At 56.4% G+C, this 9,043-nt stretch overlaps 1 protein-coding gene across 1 annotated transcript; it reads right to left on the bottom strand.

Moving 5' to 3' along the window:
- Positions 1–3,977: 3,977 nt before the first annotated feature.
- On the bottom strand, positions 3,978–6,768 carry HAND2 (heart and neural crest derivatives expressed 2). The gene is made up of 2 exons (XM_030311885.1): positions 6,201–6,768; positions 3,978–4,851 (listed from the first exon to the last, which is right to left on the bottom strand). Exons 1-2 carry the CDS (start codon positions 6,753–6,755, stop codon positions 4,753–4,755), a joined length of 654 nt encoding a protein of 217 aa, XP_030167745.1. The 5' UTR covers positions 6,756–6,768; the 3' UTR covers positions 3,978–4,752.
- Positions 6,769–9,043: the final 2,275 nt, after the last annotated feature.

The following is a 9,043-nucleotide window of genomic DNA, read 5'->3' as shown; positions in this document are numbered from 1 at the left end:
GTACGCGTGGGGCAGAAGCTGGAGGGTAGAGCTGCGCGCTCCGAGCTGTCCAGCCCCCGGAAATGTGCGATTCGTTTCCTCTCCTGGAGTTACCCCCTCTCCCCTCCTCCCCTTTCTAAACAGTTAAAAAAAAAATGCTTCTTTTTCCCACCTCCCCACCCCCCTCCCCGCTACCCTGTAGACATAAACCCTACACCAAGGTTGAGCTTGCTCAGGAAGGGGGATACTGGAGTTTCGAGCCGAGGTCTGAGGGCGGCTCTAAGGTCTTTCTCTCCGAGGGATCCACGGGCTGCTACAGGCCAGGAATCCAGTGCGTCGCTGAGACTCGTCAGTGCCTATTCCTCGCGCAAGGGGATGGACCGTAGGTGTTGGGCTGCGTGGAAGGAATGGGTTTCCTCAGGTCAACAGATCCAGAGAAGACCAGCAAGGCCACGGGTCCAGATTCGGCCCTCCACGAGGCCTAAGCCGTAAGCCTCCTTTGCAGATCATCTCCGCTTGGCACCTACCACCAGTTCTTTTTCCAAATCCAGGCGCGTGGGTGGGACTCGCGCGCAGAGAGAACGAAAGGCGGCTGTGGAAGAGAAAATTGCGATCCGCACGCGCAGTGTTAGACACAGCATTTCTTTAAAGCTACAGGAATAGTTGCGAGGTTTCCCGCGCTTTGTAGACCCGTAGCGCAAATGCAGTTCTGGCCATTGTGGCATCCTTTGGCCAGTGCATCGTCGTCTGCGCGCACACCTCAAGCCCTTGCAACCGGCTGGGGTTCTCTCTGCAAAACTGAAGTCTCGGAAGTAGCTTACAGGCCTCCTTCCGCTCCCGGTGGCTTTGATTTTGGGCTCACTCTCACCCTAGGCACCCCTTCCTGCGAAATCGGCACACAGCTCCCCCTCCAGCTTCCTTATCAACCGGTGGGATACCAGCTCTGTGATCCTCGCCAGCAGCAGGCAGCAGCCAGTAGTGGCATAGATGAGGAGGAAGGGATCGAGCCACCCTCCACCCAGACGCTCGCCCACTTGCTACCCTCTCTGGCGACAGGGCTGCACCCACCTCGTCGCGGGGACGGCCAGACCACCTGGTCTTGAGATGGGTGGCCTAGGCCAGGAGGCCCACCCTCCCTAGGTGCCCAGACCTAAGGGCTAACCCACTCCGATTCTAGAGCTTCCCACCGAGCCCCCAGAGGGTCGGGCGGGGATTTAGAAGGCAGGAAGAACCACTAGTGACGTTGCTGTCTTATTTTCATAATTTCGACCTGAAAAAAAGCTCTTAAAGCTGCCGTTGGTGTCCCAGCTGGGGGAGGGGGCGGTGAAAGTCCTGGAAAATTGGGACTGGGAGCAAGGAGTGTGCTCAGGTCCCACTCTGTTGAGTTTTCCAGGTTACTTCCCAAGAAGTTGAGAATGGGTCTGTAGGAACACGCGCGTGCACGCCCCCCCCCGTGCGCGCGCGCGCACACACACACACACACACACACACACACACACACACACAGCGGGCGAGCCCTCTCCCCGCCAGGGCTCAAGGGTTATCAGGCGTTCGGCCTGCGAGGCGGTCTGGGGCCGGCCCCTGACAGCCAGATCTACCATCAATTTACCTTCCGCCGCCCCAGCTTCCCATTTAGCTTTTAACGTCAAATCCTGCATTTTTGTCGGCTCCGGCCTGTCTAGAGAGCTTGTGATTTCGCTGCAGGAGTGATTGCTTTTAACAAAATGGCAGCAACCACATTATCCGAGCAATTAAAACAGAGGCCTTTTAGCCGATTCTGCAAGGCAAGAGGTTGGAAACTTTTTTTTTTTTCTTTAAGCAAAGAAGAAAGGGAGTTAAAAGAGAAATGAATGCGTAGAAGAGAAAAACATGGAAACTCGGAAGACACTCCTGCCCAGCACAGCACTCACTTCCCGGTACTTGACAACGTGGGGTAGGGATGTTGGGTGGCGGGGAGCGTTGGAAAGGTTGGGATGTCCTGGGCGACCGTGGAGATGGAAAATCTGGGGTGTCTTGACACTTAGGGTGTGCATCCGGTCAGTGGTTCGGCCCCTGGAGGCGTTGGGTCTGCTGGTCGTCTGGCCGGTTGGGATTTCCCACAGGTTGCAATGTCGAGATGGTTGAGGTGTCGCGGCCGGGTGCTGCTGGGCCAGAGGAACTGCGCCGGCAGGCAGGAGAGGAGGCGGGCAGCGCCTGGCCCGGGCCAGACAAAGAGGACGGATTTCTGCAGCGCGGGTTTTAAAGCATGCGTAGCAGCAAGCTGCCCCATAGCGATGCCGCTGCCAGGGTCTTCTGGATCTCCTCTGCTGGTGTTTAATAAACCAGAAAAAGTGTTAGACCTGCAAAAGTGCATTAAGGCCCAGATGGTAAAGGCAAGCGCAGGCACACTTGCGTGTTGAAGATAACTTCTCTCCAGTTCCTGTTTTAAAAACCTCACCACCTCCGCCACCACTCACTCCACTGTTTTGGTAATCTCTTTTCTTCCACCCCTAGGATGTTGAAGTCTCTCTCTCTCTCTCTCTCTCTCTCTCTCTCTCTCTCTCTCTTTCTCTCGAACGGATTATAGGAAAGATGCAAAAGGCCGCTGGAGACAGGGAAGGGAGAGAGCCACTCAGTCAAACCATCAGGAATCCCGAGAGTAATAGAAAATCAGGGCGCGCCTCCCTACGCCCCCCCACCCCGTGCTATAAACAAAGGCAAGTGTCTGTAAACACATCCCGCGCCCACCACGTCGGCCCAGCGCCGCCTGACCCGAGGGGAGAAAGTTCAGATCGCTTTGGCCGAGTTGTTCTAACCCCTCGCCCTCGCGTTGTCAGCTGCCCGCAGAAGGAACCCACAGAGCCACTTGCTCGTCTCTCTCCCAGCACTTGCGAATTTGCCCGCTGCAGGCGGCCGGCTCAAAGTGGGCGCCCGCGAGCCGTGGGAACCTCTGGGGTATCGGGGGGAGGGTCTGTGCCTGGAGCCGAGGTGCGAACATCACCCGGAGGATGGGTTCCAAGATGGAAACCCTCTGGCAAACCTCCCTAACACCAGATTTATATACGTGGCGTTTCATGAAACAAACCGCTTTTTAATACGTTTCACCTTTCTCCACTCGGCCCCCCCCCCAACTTCATCTCTCCCCTCCTCCCTCCCCTCCCTGGCCTGCGGAGTCCTTTATGGCACTTCAGTTTCTCTGGTTCCTAGAGCAGATTCCGGCTCTAGCCGAGACTACGGGCAAAGGAGGCCTCAGGGACTTCCTTTCGGGATGTGCTGGGACTCCTGGAGACCAATCCTCAGACGGGTAAAGTCCCCCGAGGCTGGTAGCCGAGGGAGGGAGCCTCTTGCTCGGCTGGCCTGGGGCCGGGAAGACTTCAGTCACCGCACAGTTAATATTGAGTTCCTTGTAGCTCCTTGTAAATCCAGACCCCCCCCTTCACCCCCCTTTAAATCCTTGGTTGTGTTAGCGATTTCTTACTTGACGTAAAATTCCTTGTTACCTAATCATGCACCTTCCCCCCCCCCCCAAAGCTCTTCTCCTCCCCTGGCCGGCTCAGAGAATCCCCCTGATGAAGACTACAAGCAAAAACCTCCTCTTTTCCTCTTTTTTCTTTTCCTAGATGAAAACCTTATATTTTGAATTAAAGACTCTAAGACTATTTCCTGTGGCTGCAATAGCGCCTGGGATCTTCCTCAAACCTCCTCCACCTAAAAGGTGCTCCCCAAAGAAAAACCAAAGTCCCCACAGAATGGCATCTGGTTGATTTCAGGAAAACAAGGACAACTTTCTACCTTTCCAGCGAACTGCCAAGGTCCCTCGGCCCCAGATCCTCCTACTACAGAGCACTCAACCTTCTCCAGGCGGCTGGGGGCTGGGGGGTGGGGGGAAGGAGACAGGACTTGCAAGGAGCCCAGGTCCTTTAGTAGGATTTTCACCAAGGCCACTTCCCTGGGAGGGCGGGAGCTCACGTTGATGACTGATCGGAACTACCGACTCTTTCAAATAAAGTTAGAGGCAATCATGATAATTTAGTTTACTTCTGAATATTTTAAATATTATGAAAACAAGTATAACAGTTTTGTTTTCAAAACTCTTCTGAGGTATCAACCATTAAAAGATTGGGGTTTTTGTAAAAAAACACACAGTGGTTTATTGAATACTTACAACGTTTACACCTTCAATATTAATTAAATTCCACTTAGTTTTAGAGGACGGAAGTGCACAAAACAAGTAGCTGTTGGAAACATCTTCGAATAGGGAACGACCACAGATGAAAAGACAGCACTAGATACCGACCCCAACTGAAATGTTAGCGGCCCCGTTTTCTGCTTTGAAATAAAACTTTATAATCCCCAGGAATATTTATATCCAAAGGCCAAGTATTAAAGATACACTTTACATACACACTATTGTCTGCTGTCTTTATCTGGAAGGGGTTGGGTAAGTGGGGTGGGAGCAACGCTGGTGTCTACACAGCCTTGAGGGAACATTCACACACAGAAAATCTACGAGACGACGGGATCCCTTACCACGCGGGAGTGTCCTCTTCATATTAAAATATGGAATGCTTTTCTTCAAATATCCACTTTTTTTTTTTTTTTGGAGGGGGAGGTGGGGAGCGGATGCCTCAAAGGGGGGCAAAGAGAGGGGAGGCAAATTGCACATAAATAAACCGGATGATTCCAAATGCAAGAAGTCCTCAGAGCGGAGCGTGGAGAGCTTGCCCGGAGTCCTGGGTCTGCTTCCGGCTCCTGGGCCCCGGCTCACTCGCGCTCTCCTCCTCCTCCTCCTCCTCACTGCTTGAGCTCCAGGGCCCAGACGTGCTGCGGCCAGCCCGTCCGGCCTTTGGTTTTCTTGTCGTTGCTGCTCACTGTGCTTTTCAAGATTTCATTCTGGGCAGAGGAGAGGCGAAGGAGAGAAAAGTGGAAAGAGAAATTCAGAAAGGAGACCTGGTTCCACGCCACCCCCCGCACTTTCCGGGGAGAAAAGGAGAGAATGAAAGAACGAGTAAGGGATGAGAAGGGGATGGTTTCAAGTCAGCCCCGGCAGGAAAACGACGAAGGTTTGCGCAGCCCTAGCTACCGCCCAGGCCTTCCACGCGCCTGCAACGCTCAACTACCGGATAGGCAAGCTTATAAACAACCAGCCGTTTCCAAGTCGTTTATGGAGGGGCTGGGGGCCTTTTCTCTGACTCCAGATGTAGGGGCGCGAGCGGGGGTCGGCGCTAAATCTGGTTTCCCTGTTTTCAATCGCAATCCCAGATTCGAGCTCTAGGGTAGATGGGGGAGACTTTCTTCTGCCCTGGCCTGGGCTGGCCGGCAAGGGGCTCTGGGCCACCAACTCGGCAGTGCCTCTCCTCCAAGGCCTCTGAAATCCCCAGTTATTCCAGAGGTCACTCGATTATGCACAGACTAAAGCGCCACAGGCCCCAAAGAAGAAAAACTAGACAAATGGGATTATTTCCCAGGTCCTGCATGGCACTAGCCCTGCTCTGAACACCACCAACCTGTGGGCACTTGGTCGGAACTGGAGAAAACTGCTTTTCAGTTATAGTTCTGTGTTCCTGATAACAACAATGACAGCGACCATATTAGTATTTACTGTTTGTCTTAAAATGCTCAGGGGAATAAAACAAGAAAGACCCACGAAGTACACTCATCTGGGAAGTTTCAGTACAACCTCATCGCCAAAGAGAAACCGGAGCTGCATTTTGAAGTTAAGAGTACTTATTATTTACGTTTACCTCTATGTCTTCTGAGCACTGCGATGAGAACAGCCTTAAAACTCTCTTACCATCAGCGGTGGCCTAGTTCTCCAGGGAGGGATAAGGGGCCGATAGTGGAATAATTGGAACCTAGCGCTTGCAGGCGACTTATTTTAGAAATACCTGAAAGCAAGATCGGATTGGAGGCCAAATGAAGGCTCTAGAAGACACGGAATGACTGGGCCAGTGCAATCGAAAGATCAGGGGGGACCCTGAGTCCGAAAGGCATGCCCGAAGTGCCTGTGGGAACAGCGGTAACCCGGAGGGAAGATCACCAGCGCGGAGCATCCCTCTTAACCTCCTCCTCCTGCTGCCGTCCTCCCCCATCTCCTCAGCTTCTTTCCATAACCTGGTTTTAACAACTTTGGCTTAGGATGCTGGCAAAGGAGGGGGGATGTCATTGCTCAGCCCAACTGGAAGGAGGCCGGTGGTACCGCTCCCCCGAGCCCCGCACCCCCTCTGCCCCCTGGTACTGACCAGCTCCTTCTTCCTCTTCTCTTCTTTCACATCTGTCTTCTTGATCTCCGCCTTGAAGGCCTCCGCCTCGCCATTCTGGTCGTCCTTGGCCAGCAGGTCCATGAGGTAGGCGATGTAGCTGGTGGCCAGGCGCAGCGTCTTGATCTTGGAGAGTTTGGTGTCGGCGGGAACGTTGGGGATACACTCGCGCAGTTCGGCGAAGGCGCTGTTGATGCTCTGAGTCCTGCGCCGCTCCTTGCGGTTAGCAGTGCCCCGGCGCTTCACCGGGCGCGGCCCCCCTAGGCCCGGGGGCCCGGCGCCCGGCGGCACCCCCCCGTAATGGGAGTGGTCCAGGCCGGCGGCGCCGCTGGCGTACTCGGGGCTGTAGGACAGGGCCATGCTATAGTCGGGGGGCGACATCTCGGGGTGGCCGATGAGCCAGCCATGGAAGTAGGGGTTCTCCTCGTGGCTGCAGCGGCTGGCGGCGGCGGCAGCGGCGGCGGCGGCGGCGGCGGCGAACGGATAGCCCTCATGGTGCACCACCGGGTGGTGGGGGAAGCCCCCCACCAGACTCATATCGCCCTCCGCGCCCCTCCACGCGCCCCAGCGTGCGCGCAGCCCCGCCGCGCCCTCGGCCGGGGCCCCCGCTTCGGCGCTGGGCGGCCTCCCCCACCCCCCGCCCCCCAGCCCTCGGGCGCCCGGGCCGGCCCGGCAGCCGCAGAGGGGGCTGCTGCAGCCCGGGCCCCGATCCCCCGCCTGGCCCGCCGGGCCTGCCTCAGCAGCACTGCGGCTGCCGGCTCCCCATAGGGCGCGGCGAGCTGGTCCCGGCACCGTGCGCCCCTGGCCGCGGCCGCCGCCGGCTCCCGCCTGGCTCCCCGGCCCGCGCGCCGGCTCCTGCTTCCCGGGCAGCTGCGGGGAGGCAGAATCCTCTCGTGCTCATGCAAAGGTGCCCGGGCTCCCGCGAGGCTGCTTCGCGGAGTCGCCGGCCTCCACCGCGGCCGCGATCCCGGCACCGAAGCTAACTCGGAATCCCAGGGCGAGTCCGAGCCGCGGGTGGAAGAGCCGGCCCGGCTCTGCAGGGAGGCGGCGGGGTCGGCTGCTCACTGTGAAGCTACCTCCGTGCGACCCTCCCCTTCCCGCCCCTTCCCCTCCCCCCACCAGCCCGGTCTGGGTTCTTGGGCGCTTATTGTTTTAATGAAATTTTTGGTTGTTGTTGTTTTTGGTCCTGGAAATGTGATTTTAGCAGCGGGTAACGTGTCCTCACTCCTCCCGGGCTCCCTCGGAGGGTTTTCAGAGAGGTCTCAGTGCATCCATTTTCTCAGATCCTCTCCTTCTTTCAGGGGAAGGATCTGGGGCCCTGCGGGCGCCTCGGAGCGCGAAGGCGGCGGCTCGGGTTCTCGGCGGGGTCCGCGCAGTGGCCGAGGGAGCTCCTGGGTGGCGGCGGCGGCGGCGGTTCTCCTGGGCTGGACGCCGTGAGGGGAGGAAGCGGATTTTCCCAGCAAGATCTCCATGTACAGCTACATCTTTAGGGCTGCTCGGGTTAATATATGTCGTCAGAGGCTCCTCACGCCAATCCCGGGGCGGCAGGGGCGGTGCCTCTCGCTCTCCGCAATAAAACTTTTTGATGTTCTCGTTGCTAATTGTCGAAGTCCTCTTCCAGGATTGGCTGCCCCTTCATAACCATAAGATAATTAAAACGAGGGGGGGCAGGGTTAAAAAAACTTTTTTATCAGCTAGAGGTTAATGCAAGTGTTTAACAGATACTGTCCTATTAAATTATCCCGCCCCCCCCCCAAGTCTGAAATATTGAAGAATCTCAAACCAGGTAGAGTATCACTCTGCTTTCTTTTCTGGTTAAAAACAAACAAACAAAAAAAGGTGGAGGGGACGCAGATATTTCTTTTGGAGGTGTTTTTGTAGGTAACCGAGGCAAGAAAATCAGCAGGCAGCCGCGTGCTATTTTTGCGCGGGGGCCGAGCGCAGAGGCGGCGGGCGGCTGGGTCCCTGCAAAGGGGCGGTTGGGGGCCGGCGCTGTCTTCTCGCCGAGGCGCGCAGCGGGCGCGGCGCGGAAAGGCTGCGGCTCCGACCTGGGCGCAGGCTGGGAGTGCCCGCCTCGAGGTCTCCTTACTTACCCACCACGGTACCCTGGCCAGGGCCGTCTGAGGTGGCTCCTGTTATCGTGGCTGCTTTTGAGGATCATGGTTAAGACCACCGGACCGACGGTCAAGCCGGTTGTAAATACCCTTCTTTCCATGTTCTTCAGGGACACCAGCCCCAGCGACGACCTTGGACGATTTCAACGCGCAGGCACCTCGATCCCCCGAATTCTTGGTGTGGCCGGTATCACTGTTCCCCTGGTTTAACTAGCCTGTTTGGTAAGTAACTGAATATTTTTTACAGCGTGTTCAGAGCTTATTTTCCAGTTTTTATGAACAAACATATAAATATATCTCTGCATTCCTGATTCTCCCATAAAAGCGGGCATCTGTGGAAAGCAGGTTTAGTTATCGGAGGGGAACCATTAAACAGCAGTTTAAGAGGCAGAGCGGGAGGACGGCTCGTGGATGTTTAGACTGCTGGCCTTAGTGATCTTGAACGCATTATAACGGAAAATGGATCTCCATTTGTAAGTCAGCGGGCCGCGCGGGGCACCAGGGCCGCGGCGCCCGCGTGGCGTGAGCATCTTGAGGAAGCTGGAGAGAGGCTGGGGCGGGGATGGACAGGGGCAGGAGCTGAAACATCCTCAGGACTTGGTTGGGAGTCGCAAAGGGAGCCGGCTATGCAGCTCAGGATTCGGCCCGAAGGAGTTTGGTGTGGAAAAGGGTGTCAACCAGGACCCCACGCGGCCGTAAATTAGAGGAAGC

This window comes from Lynx canadensis, chromosome B1 (assembly GCF_007474595.2).
Source record: "Lynx canadensis isolate LIC74 chromosome B1, mLynCan4.pri.v2, whole genome shotgun sequence".
Lineage (NCBI taxonomy): Eukaryota > Metazoa > Chordata > Mammalia > Carnivora > Felidae > Lynx > Lynx canadensis.
Note: the sequence above shows the minus strand (reverse complement) of the source record. Positions and strands in the feature narration are given on the sequence as shown.

Excerpts from the sequence above, each read along its gene's own strand:
- HAND2 (XM_030311885.1), bottom strand. The coding sequence starts at position 6,755 with ATGAGTCTGGTGGGGGGCTTCCCCCACCACCCGGTGGTGCACCATGAG. Across the intron at positions 4,852-6,200 it reads AGAAGAGGAAGAAGGAGCTG|AATGAAATCTTGAAAAGCAC; the intron begins GTCAGTACCAGG and ends TCCTCTGCCCAG.